The sequence below is a fragment of the Penicillium canescens genome (assembly GCF_028828765.1).
Source record: "Penicillium canescens strain IBT 15451 chromosome Unknown utg000003l_segment0_segment0, whole genome shotgun sequence".
NCBI classification, from domain to species: domain Eukaryota; kingdom Fungi; phylum Ascomycota; class Eurotiomycetes; order Eurotiales; family Aspergillaceae; genus Penicillium; species Penicillium canescens.
In genome coordinates, this window is record NW_026703965.1 from 518,226 (window position 1) to 539,326 (window position 21,101).

The following is a 21,101-nucleotide window of genomic DNA, read 5'->3' on the forward strand; positions in this document are numbered from 1 at the left end:
GGCTAGCGAATGGCAACGGAAGGTTGATCTATACTTCTTACGAGCCTTGGCCTGATAAACGGCAGTTGGACCGAACCGAAAATAGGCCTTCGGCATGAGGAGATGATATTCCTCAGCCGAGAGCAAGCTATTCGGAGCTTACTGAAAAGAATAGGTCAGGGTTGCCTGCAATGGACTGTAGACTACACTCTCTTTGAGTGGTCTGATGCAGCTCAAGCTCTAGATCGAGATGCGTTTCCAAAGAGCAGAAAGATGCAATCCACGAGTCCGATCCTCATATTCCAAGCGTTGAATATGCAGGATCTCTAATTCCGCGATTTTGGCCTGCATGCGGGGTTGAGGCAGCACTAAAGCAAGAAATGCGGCCGAGGGTTATTGGTAAGCATTAGTAAAAAGATTAACCCTTCGATACGAGGACTCAAGAGTGTAGCTCATAGGTACATTGATAACCGCCTGATCTTGTATTAAGCCGGCCGGAAATCCCCGGCTCCCCACACATGTGGGGGATGCGAGGGGTAAGTAGGAAAACTCCAGGAATTTCGGGTATTGAGTATCTGCATAAGGTAAAGGTCATCAGCTACTCTGCCTGTAACTGTAGCCCGAAGATTGATTGCGTACAATATGACACCCAGCAGAAGCATTATTGTCACCGGTAAGTAGCATGATAACCATAAAACAGTCATTAAACACACAAGACCTTCGACTAATGCAGCAATTAGGCGGTGCCTCCGGAATTGGCCTAGGTATAACCAAGCACTTTATCACAGAGCCAAATACGCACATAACAATTCTTGATATCAATCCCACAACTGGCGCGCAGACGCTCGAGGACCTTCGCGCAGAATTTACATCTGCCAATATTTCATTCGAGCAATGTGATGTCTCATCCTGGGAAAGCCAAGCTGAGGTATTCCAGAAGGTCTTTGCTCAACAAGGCCGGATAGATATTGTATTCGCCAATGCCGGTATAACAGAAAAGGGGACATTGCTACCCGAGAAGCTCGGAGACGAAAATCAGGGGCCTTCTAAACCAGACTTGTCGACATTGAATGTGAATCTTGTTGGAGTTTTATATTGTATGTAAACCATCGCCCCCAAAAGTATCAGGATATCAATGCTAACAAATGCTAACAGCTATCAAGCTCGCGACCCATTACATGTCTCGCAATACCGACACCGCAACCAAATCTAAAGGGCTGATTGTTTGCACAGCCTCGAATGCCGGTTTATACCCATTTGCAATGGCGCCGATGTACGCAGCAACAAAGGCAGGTGTTATAGGGCTAGTCAGATCCCTCGCAAAGCCTCTAGAATCGGAGAAAATCCAAATTAATGCACTGGCGCCGGCTGTTATTGGTATGTTTGGACACAAAATATGAGGATAGTGAAACGTACTGACAGTGCAGCAGAAACGAACATCGCACCAGACAGTGCCCTGTTCAAGTCCATGATTTTGACACCCATGTCGACGGCAACGAATGCCGTTGCTCAATTTGTAGCAGATACATCGCTGACGGGTCGAGTGGCTGAGTTACATGGGGATCATGTTACTTTTGCAGAGCCACCGGCGTATGTGGATGAGGATACTGGGAAGAATATCGCGATGTTTTCTAGCTTGGGATATGCATGAGAATTTCATAGAAGAGCGGTAGTATTCTGGAATAAATACAAAATGATATTATTGACTGCCGCCCCACACCTTGTAGTTTCAAATCATATAGTAATGTGTTAGCGAGAACACCAAGTCAGAAAGAAACCCATGTAAAACCTAAGAACACGAACGCCCCAGGATATATCAACGTTGCGCCCATACCAATCCAATCCAAATAAGCCATCATCGTAAATGCAATAAAAGAACGCCTCCAACCTGTGCATCCATGTCTATCATGTATACATTTTGAATATAACCACCTACCACTATACTTCGTCTTGGTCGTCGCGCAGCAAAACCTTCAGCTTCTCCAACTTATCCTCACAATTGACTTCCATTTGCATAACCACATCCACGGCATCCTTTTTAGTGATCAGCATCTGTGATACCAGCCAGAAATTGTAAGCGTTTTTGTAAAAGCCCATCAAAGCCCATTCCTCAGGCGAGACCCGGTTGGTAAGTACAACCCAGTGTTCGTGCCACCGACTAAGGGCGGCCCGGATGGCTGTGAGGATGGAATCTTCCGGGATCGGACTGTTGTCATGAGGGCTCAAAGTGGTATCCTGCATAGACTTTTTGACATGGCCCATTCGTATAAAGGGCCCTAAGAGTGTCATGTGCGTATTGATGAAGGAGAAAAGCACTAGGGACAAGTCAGCTAGTGATATTTCTCGCGGGATTGATGGATGCAATGACATACTATGTATTAATAAAAACATGTCAAAAACACTGAGATCCGGGAAGCTCGATTGGTGCAATCGAGATTGATCTTGAGATGTCTCTTGGGGAGACATGTTCTGATGAGATGTACCGTAAGTTGTCCCTTGGAATAAACTTTGAAAAGCACTAAGCAGAGTAAGTTCACGAGAAAAGCGAAAGTCTGGCGCCGTAAATGGATGCTCAGAGCGAAAGAGAGGTTCATGACAGGGTAAGTCGCATTCCATCTCGGTGTGCGTGATGCGACAAGGATAGTTCTGGTAAAAGAAGAAGGCAGAATCCAGAAGTGCGATGATGCAGATAGTCCTAAGAGGTTTTAGTAAGGGAAGTACATGTAGCCCCCGTGGCCCTGGGCGGCAGGGATACGAACCGAATGCGGCACTCTTTCTGAATCCATAAATGTTCTGCGACTTGATCGACCGGATCATGTCGGGTCTTCGTCAACTCCATTCGACGAGCAACTTTGACAATTTCGGTGAATCGGGTTTCCAATGCGCGATATCGCGCTACCCGATTTCCGCCCAATACTGGACGGTGAGAATAATGACACCGGCCAGGAGATTCTGGAACTTGGTCCAGTCGTTTGTTTCCCCGTCGTGGCACCGATTGCCTGAGAAAATTGTGCTCACCTCGCACTCGGCCGAGAAGACATCACTTGAGAATATAAAAAGCTCCACGAAGTCGAGGACCCTTTTGGCAATATAGGACTCCCTCTCGTCGCTGTTGTACATTGCACCCATAAAGACTACCCCGGCCAATAAAGGTAGCGGAGCCGTCTCTGGGTCGAACGAAGAGTGAACGTACGCACAGCTGGGCTGCCAGTATTTGAAATAGAGGAAGATGCATTTGCGAATGCGTGCCGTCGTCAAGAAAAAGTTCAAGTTTGCAGTGACTTCTGCTTGCGCCTTGGCATCGAGTGGAGCCTGCCATGCTCGTGCCAATATCGCCTGTATCAATGCCGTAGCAAACGGTCGTTCCGGTTCGAACAGGGGTTGATCACCCTGTAGAGCGAGACCAGAAGTTGCCTGTGGAGGGACGACACCTTCATAGTTGATTCCATCGGCGCTGTATGACTCATGTGTCGGCTTCACCCCATCCGCGAAGGGAACGTTCAAGAAATCCAGAAAGATATCTGGAAAAGAGAGCGGTATGGCAGGGTCGGCATTGACGAATCCAGAAGCATACTCCGGTCGCTCGTTCTCAATGTATGGAAACCCAGTTCTTTGCGCTTCTTCCATATCGACGCGATGATGATAGTTTAGGCTTCGTGCCCGATCGCTGCGTGGTGGAAGTCGAAAGTTCTCCGTGAAGCTGTCCGTGCCACCATTGAGTAGGAACTTAATCGATCCGCGGTCCGATGATGGTGCTTCATAAATCTGGGGTTTCACTGGTGGCCCTGCATGGATCGGAAATGTTCCTTGTTGCAATCCCATCGGCGCAACAGTTGTATCCTCCTCGATCTCAGGAAGACTCGGTCCGGCAGTTCGCTCATTGTTGCACGCCAGGTTTCGTTTTTGGCACGATCCGCAGGGGCTTTGTCCGTCGCATCGTAATTTCATGGAGGTACACTTATGGAAGCAAAGGAGTCAGTTAATAGGGTTGGGTTTGATCGGATTGCAAACCCACCGATTGACATGCATGTCGCCGTCTACCCCTCTGGCCCGTTTCGGGGATCTGTCGGTCCCCGCGTCTGGCGCAATCCGTGTAATGGTCGCGAAGATTATCACTAGAATGCCGAGGTTAGTGGGCCTGCTGTCCGTCCCCTGAAAATTTAACTAACCAACGTGCGAACGAGTCATTGCAGAAGATGCAGGTGTAGGGCTTCTGTCCGGAATCTGTTGAGGATCAGTACGGTAGGCTTAACTGCAGTGCGGGGCACATACGGCGCAAATGGTGCCGCTTGAGGTGATCAATCCTGGTAAAGCCTCGCTGACAGATATTGCAGCGAAAGTGCTTGTCTGTCGGCTTCATGATGGGACATCGGAAAGAGTCCGGGGTAGCAAGAGGTTGGAGTCTGGGGAGAGGTGAAAAGTTGAGTATGTGTATTGTCACAGTATTGGGACAAGGTACCTATGGGCCTGCAGATGGCGTGAAGGTACTTGCAAATATTACCAATATGGTATGGTATGGTCACGACCGTGCTATCCGCTTCCCGTCAACTTCCCTACTTAGCAACCATTTCTTCACCTCTCCTTCACCTATGCTTTCTCAACAAGTTGGTGATTTATTGCACTTTCAAGCTTCATTCAGTATTTGATAAGTGACATTGACTGTTATACTATATCCTGGGTTTATCGCCCCCAAACTATGAGTGGACCACGGCTGGAAGAGGAAAGTCGATCTGCTCATCGTCCAGGTAATCTACATTGATCACATTGTTCTTCTCGTTCTCAGTCCAGCCATCTCCAAGCCAACCGGAGGCATTGTCATCGACATACTCATATTCAAAGTCCTCCCATCGGGGATTAGCAAACGCCTTGATCGAGTGCAGTGATGAACCTGCAATGAGTTAGCCCCGCCCAGTTAAGGTGGCTGAAGAGCACGTACCTGGCCAGAGAGCAGTCACCCGACCATCATCAGTACCTCCTTTATACCAGCTGCGACACTTGCCGCTGAATACCGTGCCCGAAAAATACTGATCGCAGTACTTGGTAAAACGCCGGACTGCCTCTCGGCGGACACTCATGGCCCGAATATTGTCCCTCTGCATCTTGAGCACGCATTCGGTGAAGTAATCCACTGACTTCTCGATCACGACTAGAAGGTTTCCCTCGCCTAAGCCCGCATTAGGGCCGAGAGAAATGAAATAATTTGGGAATCCATCGGTCGCGACTGATAGATAGTTCTCGGGTGTTTCCTTCCACCGTTCCGACAGAGTAATACCTCCCCGGCCTTTGATTGTGAACCGGGGAGTACAGGAGGTATCAAATCCTGTCGCACAGACGAGCATATCAACTGGTCGATGTTGTCCATCCGCAGTCACTATCCCGGTTTCGTCTACCTTGATAATATTTGATGTGACAATGTCAACCTTATCATCTGTCAAGGCTTCTAGATACCCTGGCCCAGGGGTAAGACGACGGCACGCCGGCGGGAAAGCAGGGATGAGCTCGTCTGCTAGCTCAGGCTTATTGGCCAGACGCCGCTTCATATTCTGCACGAACGTCTCTTGCGCGCCGATCTGCATCGGATTTCCATTAAGAGTGGCTCCATGAATAGACTGCAGTTCGAGTTCGACGGCTATTCCAAATGTTAGCTACCTGCCCCTATACCATGCCTCCAAAAGTTTATGCATACCTTTGCGGAATTTCTGATACGCCTGATGATCCTTCTTGAACGTTGCAATCTCCTCGGGGGTAAAGGAAACTGCATCTTGTCAGAACCAACCTATGACGGTCTGTCCATCGATCTTACAGTTCTCCAGGCCCGTTCCCCGCTTGTCGATTTCCTCTCGTGCAAACGTTGGCGAGAGCCATGTTCGACTCCGCACGTAATGGTCAATGTGAGGCACATCAGGCAATAGTGCAGGAACAATTTGGATACCACTGGACCCATTACCGACAACTGCGACGCGTTGACCCTAGCAGGTTCTTAGCAACCCTGCATGCCATAAGAAGGGTCACATACCTTGTAATCATAGCTCTCATCCCAAGTGGCACTGTGCATCAGCTTGCCCTTGAAGTCATGAAGACCGGGAATACTGGGCCACTTCCAGGCATTCAATGCACCCGTTGCCTGGATCAAAATATCACACCGATCTGTATATGTGGCCGAGCTATCGACATCTTGGATCTAGAGATCAAATCAGCATCTAAACTGGCATCTAGAGACAATCCAATCACCTGCAAATTCCACTTTGAATGTTCTTCATCCCAAACAGCTTCGGAGATTTGCTGTTTTAACTTGATATATTTCATGCATCCATACTTCTCGGCAACGCGCTTCCAGTACTGGTGGATCTCGAGGGCTCTGGCATAAAAGGTAGACCATTCCTTATTCGGCTCGAAGGTGGCTTGATATGTATGTGCTGGGATATCTACATGACACGCGCTTTGTCAGTTAAGGTGGTCCAACAATGCAAGTAGCTGCACGGAGCTTCATTTGTACTGCACTCACCACAGGCGCACCCCGGATATCGGTTCTCGAACCATGTGCCACCAATATCTGCATTTTTCTCATATATGCAGAGGTCGATGTTCGGGATCCTTTGAGCGAATCGAATGCATGCAAGAATTCCAGAGATACCAGCGCCAATGACGACTACTCTCAGTGGACGAGCTTCATCGATGGACCGATCTTGCACAACCCATTGTGAGGCTTGACTAGCCGACTGTTGTATCTCCTGGGATGATGTCTTGACGGACTTGGAGTCCGCACCAAAGACGTTTGAAAGCCGCCTGAACATTATGCAACTTGAGGGCAGGTATGGAAAAAGCAACAGTGAGAAGGCGCCGAATGGAAGGTTATTCCGGAGATTAAATTTGACGGGGGTCCTTTTCTCTGTAATTCTTCTACGATAACTGCAGCTAGGGGGGTATTAGTACTTATGATATCCCTCCATCACTCTCAGCCAGTCTCCTCGGCAATTAGCTAGCGGAAGCTGACCACCAATGCCGAGGAGACTGCCCATATAATGGAGACTCTTTGGCAAGACTACTTGGACCGTATTGGCAATCAAGAACGCCACTACTGTCGGATATATGCCTGATTCATGTAATTCAAACTGATTCGGCCATCGTCTAATAAGTGGAGGCGCGGGTGGAAGTGTATTGATGTCAGTGGGCCGGAAATCCCCCAGAACCAACACCCACAACGGGAAAGCGGAGCTGGGGTCTCCGCAGTTCCATACTTTGACTGAGCTTGCGGGACTAACCACATTTTTGAGTAGTCTGATCGCCTCGTATTGAGCAGTATATTGGCTCGATTTTCAACTTCTATGGCGTTTCTTCGGTTATACGGGAATACAGGAGAGGGGGTAACACATAGGAAACTTTGTGCCACAGTCTTGGCCTATCCTATGAGATCTGATTCTATCTTTCGATAGAGCGTTATTGCACAGGTCCAAGCTGTGAGGCGGAATTACCCCGTTGGTCTTCGAGCCGAGGAAAGTTCGAGGCATGAGTAGTACCCGAGGAATATCCGGAGCAATATGCCCCGAAGCCACTCATAGTATTTAGATATTATGGTTCATATGCATTTGCATCGTTAAACGATATAAGTCATTTGGGCATAGGAGCATGGACTTAGCAGTCAGAATTGTCACTTCATTGGCCAGTCACAATATTGATAGCCTTAGTTAGCTGTAGAGCGATATACATCATGGACTGTTCACTTTGATATCCTTTAGCATTTCGAAGACAGGAAATGGCACCGTCCAAGCTATGACGGGCAGTGTTCCTAATATGCGTAACGGTTTTCAGACATTCGTCTGAACCTTGTCGATGCTTTCTACACAATATGAAGTACCTGTTTAGCAGGATATCGTTTGATTTTATAGACTCTTCCTGTGATTGTCGCTTAAGCTAGTATCATTTGACGTCTCCAAGAGAGCCTGGCCGCGGTTAAATCTTTCCCACAAGGGCTTATGCCATTTGTACCAGGAGAAAATATTACCCTCCTAGTTCTATGTGCAATCTGGAAATTTAGGTAATGTATTACAACTTGTTTGGAGCTTTTCATATCCAAATGTGCTTCAGTCATCTCTGGCGGCTTTACTAGTCAAGGATGTTGGATATGTAGTCCAATAGTCTACTTTACTGCGAAAAGATGATGAAAATTCCAAGTGGTTGTATAGCTTGCCAATAGCAGAATATATATGCCAAGGGAAATAACTGAACGTGCTGGTCCGACATTACCTCTCTCAATAACCTAGATCTCAGAAACCGTGTGTTGCTGATCCAACCACATAGTCGTTTCTAATTTCCACAAAGCCACGTGTAATATGGAATCATGAAAATTCATTCAATATCAAAGACCTGTCTCTTGGCATTTGTATCAAGCTGATCTATTGTTCACTGCTTGAACAGCTGAGTTGCTAGAGGATACCTTGTCAATCTCAGAGTCCATTATATGTATACTGCTCATCGACCTACCTTCACTTCTTAGAAGCAGTCCTTTCCACAGTGGCATTCGGCAGTATCCGTGTTGCAATATCCGAACTTGTCGGAACAGCAAGCGGACGGATTTGCCTCGCGACAGTGGAAAACCTCACACCTCTTCACGATCTCAGCGGGTGCAGGAGCAGGAGCAGGAGATGCTGCTACAAAAGTAATGAGCGAGAGGACAATAGCGACTGAGACGGATATAAACTTCATGATTAAGCTTGAGTTTCGATATGAGATTTTAAATTGGATTGGCGAAGTTGAGATTAGAAATATATTCTTACACCAGAATCGAATGTTGCATTTATAAATTTTCCTCCCACTCACAACTTTCGATAAAGACTGTCACACCGGTGCTTTCTCTGAGTCCGACGCTGTACTACCAATCTTCGTTTCTTGACCTTGGCACAGTCATCATGTAGGCAACCAGGGTATACTGGCGGCGGGGTGCCTGATCACCATTGAACACTCTAGAATTGGTTCAATTTTATCAGTCCGTTGTGAGCTGTTTTTAGCCAAGACCAAGGGTTGCGTAGAGTCGAGCAATTGGAATTTCCTTTTTACTAGTCTCGGATCAAAGGATTGTTCGATATTGGCTAATGAGATATGCAGGTTGTACAAAACGGGAATTATGAACCACGCGCCGTTGGTGAGACGGCGATAATCCCTTGCGGCTGACCCCTTACAGCTTGTCGATCCCCCAAACGCAGAGTTCCGGGATTGGTTAAGATTCGCCAAGATTCAGCCTTCTATAGCCACCCGGACATCAAACTACAAGGCCCCATTCATCCGTAAGAACTACGCTGTACCTGCGACTTGTAGCACCATAGAGGATGTGTCCCTATTAGTTCCTAATTAACCCTCACATGGATTATAGCTAAATAGAATATGAAGCAGTAAGATGGTACTACGCAGCTATAAATCACACCGCTGACTTTTTTCTGCACGGCGTGAAGTACAAAATTTGAGACGCGGGGAACTAGAAAACTTGACTAGGCGAAGTATGTTCCCAATGTCGCTCGGCGGCTAAGGTAGGTGGCCTGATAAGAGTCCTCCTTAGTTAGAACGGGGCCAGAGGAAAGTCCGTGCTTCAAGCCACAGATGCATGTTTCTTAGTAGCGCCTCGCCATGTAGCTTCAATTGAGGGGAACCAAAAGTAAGTATTAATATCTTTCGCGTCGGCACAAATGAAGAGTGCTTACTCTTCTCCGGCTCCTTTCTGGTAATATATTTTACCCTAGTTCTGATCTGAGACGCTCTAGGAGTCAAACGTGGGCAAAAGTCAAATTTGAGGGTATCTAGACTAACAGGCAAATTATCTTAACACCAGCGCCGCATACTTCTGTTTTAGAAATAGAACCCAGATTGCATATGAATACAGTGCTTAGTAGCTTTATGCATATGCCAAGAAGCTTGGAGGTTGGGTTCGTATGAAATATTGTTTCCCGACATTTCTCAGGTAAAAAGGTTGCCCAGTCACGCAGACGGACGTGTCGATCTCCCGTATATTCCGCCCCGTCCCGCGAGGAAGGCTGCGCAACGCATGTAACCCTGGGTTTCCTTTACGTACCATTTGGTCTAATGTGTCTTGTAGCTAACAGATGACAACAGCATGCGTGAGCCAGCGGAATGGATTGGATCCCAAATCAAGAATACTGTGTAACTGGAAAGTTTCAGGCAAAAAAGGGAACAATAGAGATGATCTTCTTAGAGAAGAACCAATTTAGACCACCTAGAATACATGTGCAGTACAGCTGACCTCTACTGCAGAAAATTTAAATAACCACCGAATGTGAATTGATACTATCAGTCATAATCACCAGCGAAATAGATTCGTCTACCAACTCTCCAAAATCTCTGGATCCATACGCGCGTGTTCATAAAACAAATCGCCAACTCGATTGGTCAATATCAGGTGTAAGACCCATCTTGGCTACCAACGGGGAATTGTCCTCTCTTCTTTGAAATTGCGCTGGCTCTTAGTTTCCAGCGCATTTCTTCAGACACTCCTCTCCACTCTATTATGATTGATATTGTTAGCCAAAAGTTAAAGTTACGCAAGCAAAATACCTACTCCACCGTTGATTCTGCAAAGGGTGAAACAATTGTTGGTTGGCTGTGGGTGCAGGTATGTTAGCTTCGCCATTTCCCGTTTAAGGGAAATAACCCACCACTCTCTTGTCAACCTCGACAGGCGAGGCAAGTGCCAGGCCAATGAAAGTTGCAATGGTCACCATGTAGAAACGCATTTTGAATGGTTGGTCGGATTTGTGGTTTTGATAAGAAGTTATGGTTGAGGATTTGGGGAAGTGAGGATTGATTCTGAAGCATTACTGGTGATAGAATGCTTCCAATTTATAGGTTTTCGATTCTTGGTCATAGTGTCTAGATAACAGCTTCTCAGCCCATCGCACTTGCTATGAAATTACCGAGTGTGCCAATGAAGTTTCCGCCCCAACGTCTCGTGTAGGCCTGTGCATCGGTTTAAATCTGTAGGAATGACACCCACTGATGTCCATTAAACGTTCGCTAAAAATGATCCACCCAGAGATTCTGCTGTGTGAGCCGAAGATTTTGCAATCTTGCGAGCTGCCTTCTGTTCCAACTTGGGGGCCTTACAGCGTCAACTGATCAGATTACTGCAATGTAACCCCAATTTTATAGCCAATCAATTTTCTCAAGGTATTTTTAAGGAATTCTAGCATTCATGCTTGAGAGTGGGACGATAATGCACGTCCAAGGCAAATAATCAAGATAGCAGCGGTTCTATATAAACCAGTCACCCGCAGTGCATATTTAATTCCTTAACCACTCATCCTAAATCCCGATAACCATTGTCTTTTCAAATCTCGCAAATCAATCCATAAAAACCCTTACAATTCAATTCGTCAAACATGAAGTTTTCCATTGCTCTGCTTGTACTGGCTGCCTTTGCAGCGGCCGAAGCGAGTCCAAACCTGGAAGCAAGAGCTGGATGTTCCCAGAGGGGACAAACCTGCAATGGCGGTACATTCCTGTGCTGTAGAGGCCAGGGCGACTGTGTAGGAAATTTGGTAGGTCTCCAACTGCCCTTTCTTTAGGAACCGATTTCTCCAAACATGAAAGGAGAAAGCTGAAAGACCATATAGTGCGTTTAAGCCATGATCTACCAAGATCCTGATGTGACAGCCTCGGATTGCAGTTGTTATGTCTCGAGTAGGGAATGTGTCTCTGGTCAACCCAGGGTTTCTGGGGAAGTGTATTCCCGCTTCTCAGCCACCGTTGATGTACAAATCTATCTGCAAGCAAAGCCAAAATTTACTCCTTGTCATGTAAGGCATCTACCTTAGGTCTTCTTGCCCGTACTGAACTCCCATTATGAGATTCTCGCAGTCATAGATTCTGGACCTCAAATGTACCTTGACCCGCTCCACCAATCAAGCGATGAATAATTAACAGGTATTTTCGGGCGCCTATTAAAACGAGCAGATCCCCGGGGAAGCGGAAATAGCACTCAACCCTACGGAAATAAATCAAGTGACTTTGCAAACTAAGTTACGTGTACGGCAGATTACTTTTGATTACCTGAATCTCACCAATCCACATTGCTCGTTATGAGTGGCCAAACCCGCTCCACAACGTCGGCTTTCCCCCTCGATACCCCACCATGAAGCTATTATCCCCTGTATTGTATATTACAGGATTCAGTTGCCGACTACTATAAGACCTCGGAGACCACTTGACTTCTCCGATTCCCAATTGTCTCTTACTTGAATGGACAGCTATGCCTGTCTTTACTGAACATTCGGCTGCGTCGCGGGAGCTACGCGTTCTCCCTTCATTTGCTCCACCGTTGCCACGCCTCACTCCGCTGCTATCACCAGCAACAACAGAGAAGTATGAAGTGGTAGTTGTGGGAGCAGGCCCCGCGGGGTTAATGCTGAACTTACTTTTGGCTCGTTATGGACTGAGCGACGACTCCCTGCTATGTATAGATTCAAAATCCACAACTTTGAAGTCGGGACAGGCGGACGGGCTTCAACCTCGCACACTGGAAACATTGAAGTCTCTAGGCCTGGCAGATGAAATTCTCTGCGAAGGGTGTCAGATGTGGCAGGTAGGTTTTTCATTCACTCGCATTTGAGTTTCAACTAACATTATCCGAGGTCGCCTTCTGGAATCCATCCGAAGACAAAGATAAAATCATTGAGCGCACATCCATTGTGCCGGATGTCGCTGTACCCGCACGATTTCCACATGAGGTTACCATCCACCAGGGGCGCATTGAACGTATCCTGGAGACAGACTTGCTACGCTATTCCAAACGAGGTGTTCAGCGAAACACCAAGCTTATCGAAGTCACCATCAACGAAGATGGCGACGCAGAATTCCCCGTTGTAGCAGAGATCGAGACAGAAGGCCAGAGACGCATCTTGCGAACAAAATATCTGGTCGGCGCAGATGGAGCGCACTCAGCAGTTCGACGCAGCATGGGGCTGAAGCTTGAAGGCGAATCAAGCGATCACATCTGGGGCGTCGTAGACCTAGTTGTCGATACTGATTTCCCAGATATCAGACGGCGATGCGCCATCCACTCGCCGGCGGGATCTGTAATGGTTATTCCGCGCGAGCGTATCGCTACTGGAGACTATCTGACGCGGTTGTATGTGCAAGTGTCTGGGGCTGTCGTTCCCGATAGTGATCAGCAGCCGGAACACGGCACTGGCACACCTCCAGTTGCAGATGCACGGGCGCGCCGGAGTCAGGTCACTGAGCAGACGATTTTCGAGAATGCTGCTGCTGCGTTCAAGCCGTACTATATTCGACCTAAGAAGGATGGGGCGGTTGACTGGTGGGCTGCTTATCAGATTGGGCAGCGTGTTACGGACAACTTTTCTGTCAAGGATAGTAAGGGTGTTAACCGCGTCTTCATCGTTGGAGATGGTAAGTGGCTAGCTGCACGAAGTCTAAACCATTTTTGCTGACCAGAAGAAATAGCCTGTCATACCCATAGCCCGAAGGTGAGATAGTATATGCACAATGCCTGCGCATAGTGCTTTTGCTGACCATCACTTAACTAGGCCGGCCAAGGAATGAATGTGTCAATGATGGACTCATACAACCTAGCCTGGAAGCTTGCCTATTCCATTAACGGACTCACGCCTACACCCCCCAGCGGACAAGCAGATCCAATCCTCGACACGTATCACCAGGAAAGACATACCATCGCGCATCAGCTCATCGAATTCGACAAAGCCTTCTCATCCATGTTCTCGGGCAAGATCGGTGCTGAAGATGGCGGTCTCACCCATGATGAATTCCTCGAGGTGTTTAGCCGCGGCAATGGGTTCACCAGTGGCTGCGGTGTTGAATATCCCGAGAATCTGACGGTTAACCGACGTGTTAACGTAGATCAAAATCCCATCAGTGGCACAGATTATCTATCTGGTAATCTCCGGCCGGGACGAAGACTATTGAACGTGCGTTTGGTGCGACATGCAGATGGATTCCGCCGGGATTTGCAAGACGGTAAGTAATATAGAACTCAATCTCAGCTGTCCGGCCCTAACTAGGTTGTATAGATTTCACTTCAATTGGCCGTTTCCGAATTCTATGCCTTACGTCATCGGATCTCTTAGATCCCAAGGGCCATTCAGCAAAAGCACTTACCGCTCTGAGTGGTACTATCTCGCGATTTCCGAAATCTGTCGTGGAGCAAGTGGTTATCCATCCTCGTCTGTCAAGAGAATTCATGTGGAACGACATCCCTCGGGAGGTAAAAGAGCATTCTGAGATGGCATTCTACAGTGGATATGAGATGGATGATGTTTATGGTATTTATGGTGTCAACCCTGCCGCCGGTGCTGTGGCAGTTGTCCGGCCTGATGGTTACATTGGTGTTATTGTGTCTTTGAGTGATGTGGAACATGCCCAGAGTTACCTGGAGACGCTGATTAGAACTGTCTAAGTAACAAAGGTTGGATATATTCCCACGACGTTATATGTCGTATGAATATAGAGCATACATATGAAAGCTGCGATGCTTGCTGCTAGATGTTTGAGTAAAAACGAATCTCCGCAAAATATTGAGACGCAAGGGTATCACCGTTGCAAAGCGACGAAAGTTTCATTTCGTATATAGGAGGTATATATAATACTCAGTACATATTTCTACTACTCTTACAAGGATCGTATTATAACACCCTTCACAACATTAAGCAAAGCTGAGATGAGGCAAAATATGTTTGCACTGTTTGTAATTAACCCTTTGTAAATTCACGAGCCGTAAAATTTCTCCCAAACTTTTCCTTCTTTTTCACACCTCTCACTTGTCGGTTCCCCTTTCTATCTATTGATCATATATATCGAACGAAGGTTATGGCCACATATGAAATGGCAGTATTGTTGCTGCGTTATTGACCTTTACCTCAACTTCTTGTCGAAGGCGGACAAGGACAATCCTTGTGCAAAATGTTAAGTGGATCTCTGAAACTTCTCATATAGGCCGGAGACTCTCAGATACAGGAATACCAATTGTGAATTATGGAGCATCCGACGGACCTGTGGCGCAATTGGTGAGCGCATCATGCTTATGTAATACTCCATTTCGGTGGAAATTATCATGAAGGTTGGTGGTTCAAGCCCGCCCTGGTCCATCTTTTTTTTTTTTTCTTCTTCTCCCGTCAACCCCTCCCTCCCAACGTAGTAAATCTCTTTTTAAAACAAAGAAAAATATCATAACTGTGCAATAAAAGATCACGGTGTGTGAGCGCGCAAGATTTCCAGCAAGGAGGGATATGAATTGTGCCCAGATTACTTCTCTTAAAGGTCCGCTTCGTATACCTTGACGCCAAGAACTCAGCACAGAGCAATTCTCCAAAGAAAGCAGCAACATCGTCGCTAAGTTTTTGGTTCACTCACCAGTTGGCCCCTCTTCAAACCGATTTTTTAAAGGAAACTAGATTTGAGGAGCTTAGGAAAAATTGAACACCTTGGAATACAGGCAACGAATCATCTACAGCTTAGCATTCTCAGTTTGGTATGCAGTTCCTCTCGCTACATGATATAATTATCTTGGAGGACACAGCCATAAGATAGAGCCAAAAAATAAAGTATCCAGATTCTGTTTGCAGTGCGAGTTTGCGGTCATTTGTGTTACGCATCAACTCAGCAATGTTCTCCACATACCAGAAACTCACCCATTACGATGTTGATCAATATATGGCTGAGCTATCAGATTCCTTTTCGTAAGATGTGAAAATGCACACCTATGCTGCAACAGGCAACAGTCAAGATGACATTTCGCTCAACGGCTAGATAACAGTCTGTAGAGCTCGCGCGCTATACCTAACCAAGTTAGTCCTTGGCTTGTACCAAGGCTCTTGCTGTATACGGTACATGCGAGCTGGAGTGTCGATCAAGCTGTAAAATTTGCAGATTAGGTTTACAAGGAGGAAATATTATCCACCATGTCCAGGGGGATCGTAGCTCTCGGTTGTTTCCTGAAGATCCTTTCAAGTTTGCCGCTTTCTGTCAGTAACGTTGCGCAGCGAGAATATATTCAGCTATCTTCAACTAGCAAAACCTTCTATTTGCGAATTGAGCTACAATCAGCTAAACTCTTAAACCTTATTTGCACCATTATCACCATGGCCGGTATATCCATTGCTCAGATCGTTGCGTTCTCCCCACTCTTCATTGTTCGCTGTGTACTTCAATACACGGTCCGAATAGGGTGGTTTTACAATGGATTATTCTGTCTATTGCGTCTGATTGGTGCAATTTGCAAGTTGGCCGCGATGAACAGTGACTCTGTCAAGCCGTGGTCCTTCGGCAGCTATATTTTGTCTGCAAATCACTGGGCATGATATTGATCTCCTGGGGATTCTACTAGGAGCGTATGTCATTACGCTATTTTTGAGTAAACGGCCCTAACCATAAACAGAATACTTCCGATCCTTCGAAAACGCCTTTTCCTCCTCCCGTCAATCCTAACCTGGATTGACATCGGCATTTCGATTGGTGGCTGGGTGACTGTCATGCATGTCGGACATCCCCTCCTTCCGACTCCATACAGCCAAGCCAGCACGGCGCTAGCGGTGATATATCTATACATGGTAGGAGTCTTTGTGGCGTTCGGACTCCGCCGAGGGTACCTTCCCAAAGAGGAACGGTGGGGCATAACGGCCGAGGCCGCGTGCGTTCCGCTTTTGGCGGTGCGTCTTGCATATACGCTCATTTTCATAATCACTGGCGACATGGATTTCGACGCGATCAAGGGTAACCCCACGGCTTACTTAGTCATGACCATGTTGCCAGAAGTTGCTATTATTGCAACCTGCAAATACATCATACAGGCAAAAATTCCACTGTCGCATGACCATAATAGGAGTCACCAAAAGCTGGGGACAGAGGACGGGGATGGCAATTATTGGTTCGTAGGGCGGAGAATCCACGTGGCATTGTATAGCGCCCTGTTCGCCTCCTTTTAGGTTAGTGGATCGACTTAATGCACGCCCGTTGAATGTGCAGAAAATTCTATTGTTGGCCATGTGGTTGTTTCACCGATATTGGAATTCGTAAGTGTTGCTAGACCTGGTAGGGGTTTGATCCCGCAATATCATCCAGTCGAATAGCGTATTCCTGCCGAGAAGGTTCATCTGCACCGAGTCGGAATGGGTGTGACACAGCGGGGTGCAGGACCCTTGGCGTTTGAAATCATGAGACATTTGCATTTCCTATGAGTGAAAAGGATTTTTATCTGAAATCTTTGTTGCACGCTAAGGATCGACTTACGGTGAAGGTAAGACGAATCCCCAAAAGATGAGACCAGGATGGACGAATGGAGGATAGAATTTAGAACTTTTGATTGAAGAAACTGAGTCAGCCCCGCTTGGACGTTATCAAGGGAAAAGCAGCGACCGACATTCGCATCATTGGAGCGTATAATGTTTAGCGGGGCACTTCGGCCCGTTTTCTGATTTGCCTACGGAATGTTAACGGCTTTCATTGAAATTGGTTCCTTTCACCTGTCGACTTCTAACATCATCTTTCTGCTCGAGATATCGTTCCTCAGAGCCCTGCACTGCAACATGAAGGACAAAGGCCTTGTGCCTGTGCGTTTGCGACCCGTCTTGTACCCCTTACTCCCCTTTCGACCGCTAATGTTCGCACCAGGATCCGGACATATATGCTGTGAACGAAAGCTTTGTTCCGGATGATTGGAAATCGTTGGTTTGCTGCTATCGTGATGCAGTCCAGCCTAACTAACAACTCATGCTAGCGAAACAACATCTATTGCTTCCTCCCTATATCGAGGCTATTACGAAAATGGGCGGAGGTGCGCGGCTTTTACCATCCTACATGGCTTATAAAATCAACTGACATAGTTTTAGATATCAGACCTTAAGGGAGGAATCCTAGTATTTATTCCAGCGCCGCGGCTATCATGGCCAGTCTAACTGAATCCCAGTGTTCCTTCCGATGATCAACAGTTCGAGGCATATGAAGCTGGGTATTATCACAAAACCCCCTACCTGCTTTCGAAAACTCTTACTGAAATCTACCTAGACACATCACAGCATTAACGATGGATTCACACCGGGATAACCCGCTCTTTCGATCACCCGTCGGGGGGAAAGATCTAAAACACGTCCTCGATATCGGAACTGGAAAGGGGTCATGGGTAGTGTGAGCTGCGACAGCGGTCCTTTAATCATTGTTTGCTGATATGAGAGAAGTGATGTTGCAGATTTATTTCCTACAGGTAAGACCGATGAGAGAAATCACAGCCCTGTGACATGGGTTTGACTTTGATAGCCACTGTCCGAGGAGTGGACCTATTCCCTCCGCCGATAAAATGGATGCCGCCAAATTGCGTCCTTGAGGTGGACGACATCCTCCAACCCTGGACATGGCAACAGCCCTTCGATCTCATCCACATGCGTTTTTTGGATGCCGCTTTTACGCCTGAAGAGAATGCACAACTATATCAGCAATGTTACGAGTATGCACTCGCCCAAGACATGAAAAGACAAACACTGATAAGCTTATAGTAATCTTCGACCCGGTGGTTGGATCGAGCAGCTCGAGTTATCACACAAGTTCCACAGTGAAGATAATAGCTGGCCGGAACAATGCCACCTCAAAGACTGGGAAAGATTGATGATGACCGCTGCGGCAAAGTCTAGAAGACCTCTTGACCTCTATCACCGCTTTCCAAGTCTGATCAAACAGTCTGGCTTTGTCGATGTACACGTGGAAGAAGTAAAGTGGCCGGTTGGGCCATGGCCCAGGGATAAGCAGCTTAAGGAGGCAGGATCTGTCAATCAGGCGCACTGGTTGACAGGCATGGAAGGGTATTCAATGTATCTGTTCACGAAATTTGGGAGTCCGACTAGCTGGTCGAAGGAGGAGGTCCATGTTCACTTGGCCCGAGTGAGGAAGGAGTTGACGGATCCCCGGTACCACCTTTACCATACAGTGTGAGTGAACAGTTCATATTCTGAAGTTCTATGCTGACATTTCACCAGAAAACGGGTTTGGGCTCGGAAGCCTATGCCAGACGAAGTTATTATTAAAATTGAGGATAAATAGGGACAGTATCACTGGAAACTGAACTAAAGCTAGTATACATAGGGCTGAGGCCGAGACTAATTCTACATATAAAGCATACCATGCAAAAGTACGTTCTGTAGAGAATCTACTTTCTAGTTAACCCAATCCATGCTTATGGCTCGAGGTACCAATATTGCTTAACCCTTGTGCCTCGAACAAAGGGCCCCTAATCGTGGTGGATCTCTGAGTCAACCCCGCGAAGTATTCATTCTGACATATTTTGGCTTACTACACAAAATGGCAGACCCGACGCCTCCAGCATGGCTGTTCCCCAATATTTACTCAACATCCCGAATGGACAATCGTGTCCCTCCAACATGGCATGTGGTCTTCATCTGTCCCATGGAAGACACGGAGCGAGTTGAAATGAGTATCAATCTCAGCACCGTCGACGAGGAATGGGCAGATCGTCCCCAAGCTGCGGTGCGGTGTCTGGTCGAAATCCGTTGATTGATGGACTCGACACCACCCACATCGGTTATCCTCACATTAATGCGTGTGCTATCTTCATTGTGTAGACAATAAAAGTCATTCCCACCCATCGAGAAAACCAGTGACTAAGCGCCCTGTACTGACCCACCAGCGGCACCGGCTGTTGTTCCAAAGTCAGAGGTTCCGCCAAGTCTCTCTCTCAAATCACCCATATATGTATTTGGCTTGATGCCAGCCTCGAATATAGTCTCCCAGTTGTCTAGCACGTCATCCACAACCGCCACAATTGTCTTCCACGAATTCCTCAGACCAGGCTCTGTCGCACCTTCTCCGACATAAAAGCGAGATTGATAAGCCGTCAACTGGGGAGGAGGTCGGTCGAAATTGCTGAAAGCCTTGATCATTGAAATTCTTCCAAAGTCGATCTTCTTGTGGACCGCGCCCAAAAATAGAGCTACCAACCTTCCTTGATCGTCCTGGTTGGTATTGCAAGGGCGTGCCTTGCCAGTTGTAACAACAGCGGAGTAGTACTCAACGTTCTCCCCCGCCACGTTCCCATGCCAATATGTCTGTGCAGAAACGGTGTCGCATCTTGCCAGGAACGGCGCCTGTTTTGCTGCATCATAAATATAAGTGGTCCGGAGCTTTTGCGAAGCTTCAGAAACATCCTCGTATGTGACCTTGCTACCGACACTGTAGAAGCGATCAACAAGAGCCTCGTTGAGCTTATACACCTCCGTCCCAACGGTAAAAGGGTACTTGAATGGCGCATCCTGCGCATATGAAGAGAAGTATTGTCCTGAGAAATTGGCCGGTAGGTCGGTCCCCAGAAACATGTTGCCCCATTCCCATTGGATTCCAAATGTACTAATAGCAGCTCCACCGGCAGTACCATATTTGGGATTTACGCCCCCGGTACCAGTGACAATGATGTAAGTCTTCCTGAGATCGAGTCCGGGAATCAACAAAAGGGAAGTGATCTGCGACGCCGAGACTAGCTCTTGTCCACAGGCGAGCTTGCAAACGGTACCATCGGTGGTGCAGGCTAAGAGTTGCTCAAACAAGTCGCCGGTGTATACAGTCGTAAAGTTGTACTCCTCAAGATAGCCAAACTCGAATGTATTGGCGATAAGAAGAACCTTTGGAGAGAGGGGTGTACCCGGGCTTGCGGTTGCAAGAGATGAAGTTGTGCTTGCAGACGCCGTTGGAGCGATCGTAGCCGTAGCGGTGACAGTCGTGGCATGTTGGCATGAACCGACGTCGAGCGCTACCGGGTTCGCTGTAGTGAGGACCGCGAGAGCAAGCGCGCCCACAAAGGCGCAGAAGAGGTTTGAAAGGTATGACTCCATGGTGGTAAATACTTGAATCCTTCACGTCGGCGATTTTCATGAGTATTTATAGTGTTCATTGCATTCGCTGGCAGTGCCTTGCTTGGCATGTAGATTGACTGCTCGGTGCTTATCATCGGTACCGCCCGATTATCGTTGCTTGTCTTCGCGATCCCGAGTCTCATAAAAACAAGGTTAGATTAGCCCGAATAACAATCCGTACCTTACCCGATCTACGTCTGCTTCTCGGTTTCCCGAAGCTGACCGCGAAGCTCC

General features: G+C 47.3%; 8 protein-coding genes across 8 annotated transcripts; 4 read left to right on the forward strand and 4 right to left on the reverse strand.

The window, feature by feature from the left end:
* Positions 1-621: 621 nt before the first annotated feature.
* Positions 622-1,630, forward strand: N7446_003657 (putative short chain dehydrogenase/reductase; the record flags this gene model as incomplete). Its single annotated transcript, XM_058512406.1, has 4 exons — positions 622-652; positions 720-1,076; positions 1,135-1,356; positions 1,410-1,630. 4 exons carry the CDS (start codon positions 622-624, stop codon positions 1,628-1,630), a joined length of 831 nt encoding a protein of 276 aa, XP_058373735.1.
* Positions 1,631-1,746: 116 nt separating this feature from the next.
* Positions 1,747-2,818, reverse strand: N7446_003658 (uncharacterized protein; the record flags this gene model as incomplete). Its single annotated transcript, XM_058512407.1, has 3 exons — positions 1,747-2,294; positions 2,352-2,674; positions 2,739-2,818. The coding sequence occupies 3 exons, from the start codon at positions 2,816-2,818 to the stop codon at positions 1,918-1,920; spliced, it is 780 nt and encodes a 259-aa protein (XP_058373736.1). The 3' UTR covers positions 1,747-1,917.
* Positions 2,819-2,874: 56 nt separating this feature from the next.
* N7446_003659 (uncharacterized protein) lies at positions 2,875-4,339 on the reverse strand (the record flags this gene model as incomplete). Its single annotated transcript, XM_058512408.1, has 4 exons — positions 2,875-3,936; positions 3,995-4,094; positions 4,149-4,203; positions 4,252-4,339. 4 exons carry the CDS (start codon positions 4,337-4,339, stop codon positions 2,875-2,877), a joined length of 1,305 nt encoding a protein of 434 aa, XP_058373737.1.
* A 334-nt stretch (positions 4,340-4,673) lies between these two features.
* Positions 4,674-6,773, reverse strand: N7446_003660 (flavin-containing monooxygenase; the record flags this gene model as incomplete). The annotated part of the gene is made up of 7 exons (XM_058512409.1): positions 4,674-4,867; positions 4,916-5,608; positions 5,666-5,734; positions 5,783-5,948; positions 5,996-6,160; positions 6,211-6,404; positions 6,485-6,773. The coding sequence occupies 7 exons, from the start codon at positions 6,771-6,773 to the stop codon at positions 4,674-4,676; spliced, it is 1,770 nt and encodes a 589-aa protein (XP_058373738.1).
* Positions 6,774-12,232: 5,459 nt separating this feature from the next.
* N7446_003661 (putative phenol monooxygenase) lies at positions 12,233-14,416 on the forward strand (the record flags this gene model as incomplete). The annotated part of the gene is made up of 5 exons (XM_058512410.1): positions 12,233-12,565; positions 12,615-13,392; positions 13,447-13,469; positions 13,530-13,977; positions 14,031-14,416. 5 exons carry the CDS (start codon positions 12,233-12,235, stop codon positions 14,414-14,416), a joined length of 1,968 nt encoding a protein of 655 aa, XP_058373739.1.
* Positions 14,417-17,540: 3,124 nt separating this feature from the next.
* Positions 17,541-19,044, forward strand: N7446_003662 (class I SAM-dependent methyltransferase; the record flags this gene model as incomplete). The annotated part of the gene is made up of 10 exons (XM_058512411.1): positions 17,541-17,564; positions 17,626-17,678; positions 17,732-17,788; positions 17,844-17,870; positions 17,921-17,962; positions 18,019-18,138; positions 18,189-18,214; positions 18,268-18,454; positions 18,504-18,932; positions 18,981-19,044. The coding sequence occupies 10 exons, from the start codon at positions 17,541-17,543 to the stop codon at positions 19,042-19,044; spliced, it is 1,029 nt and encodes a 342-aa protein (XP_058373740.1).
* Positions 19,045-19,302: 258 nt separating this feature from the next.
* Positions 19,303-19,515, forward strand: N7446_003663 (uncharacterized protein; the record flags this gene model as incomplete). The annotated part of the gene is made up of 1 exon (XM_058512412.1): positions 19,303-19,515. One exon carries the CDS (start codon positions 19,303-19,305, stop codon positions 19,513-19,515), a length of 213 nt encoding a protein of 70 aa, XP_058373741.1.
* Positions 19,516-19,622: 107 nt separating this feature from the next.
* On the reverse strand, positions 19,623-20,846 carry N7446_003664 (uncharacterized protein; the record flags this gene model as incomplete). Its single annotated transcript, XM_058512413.1, has 1 exon — positions 19,623-20,846. The coding sequence occupies one exon, from the start codon at positions 20,844-20,846 to the stop codon at positions 19,623-19,625; it is 1,224 nt and encodes a 407-aa protein (XP_058373742.1).
* Between the last annotated feature and the right edge of the window lie 255 nt (positions 20,847-21,101).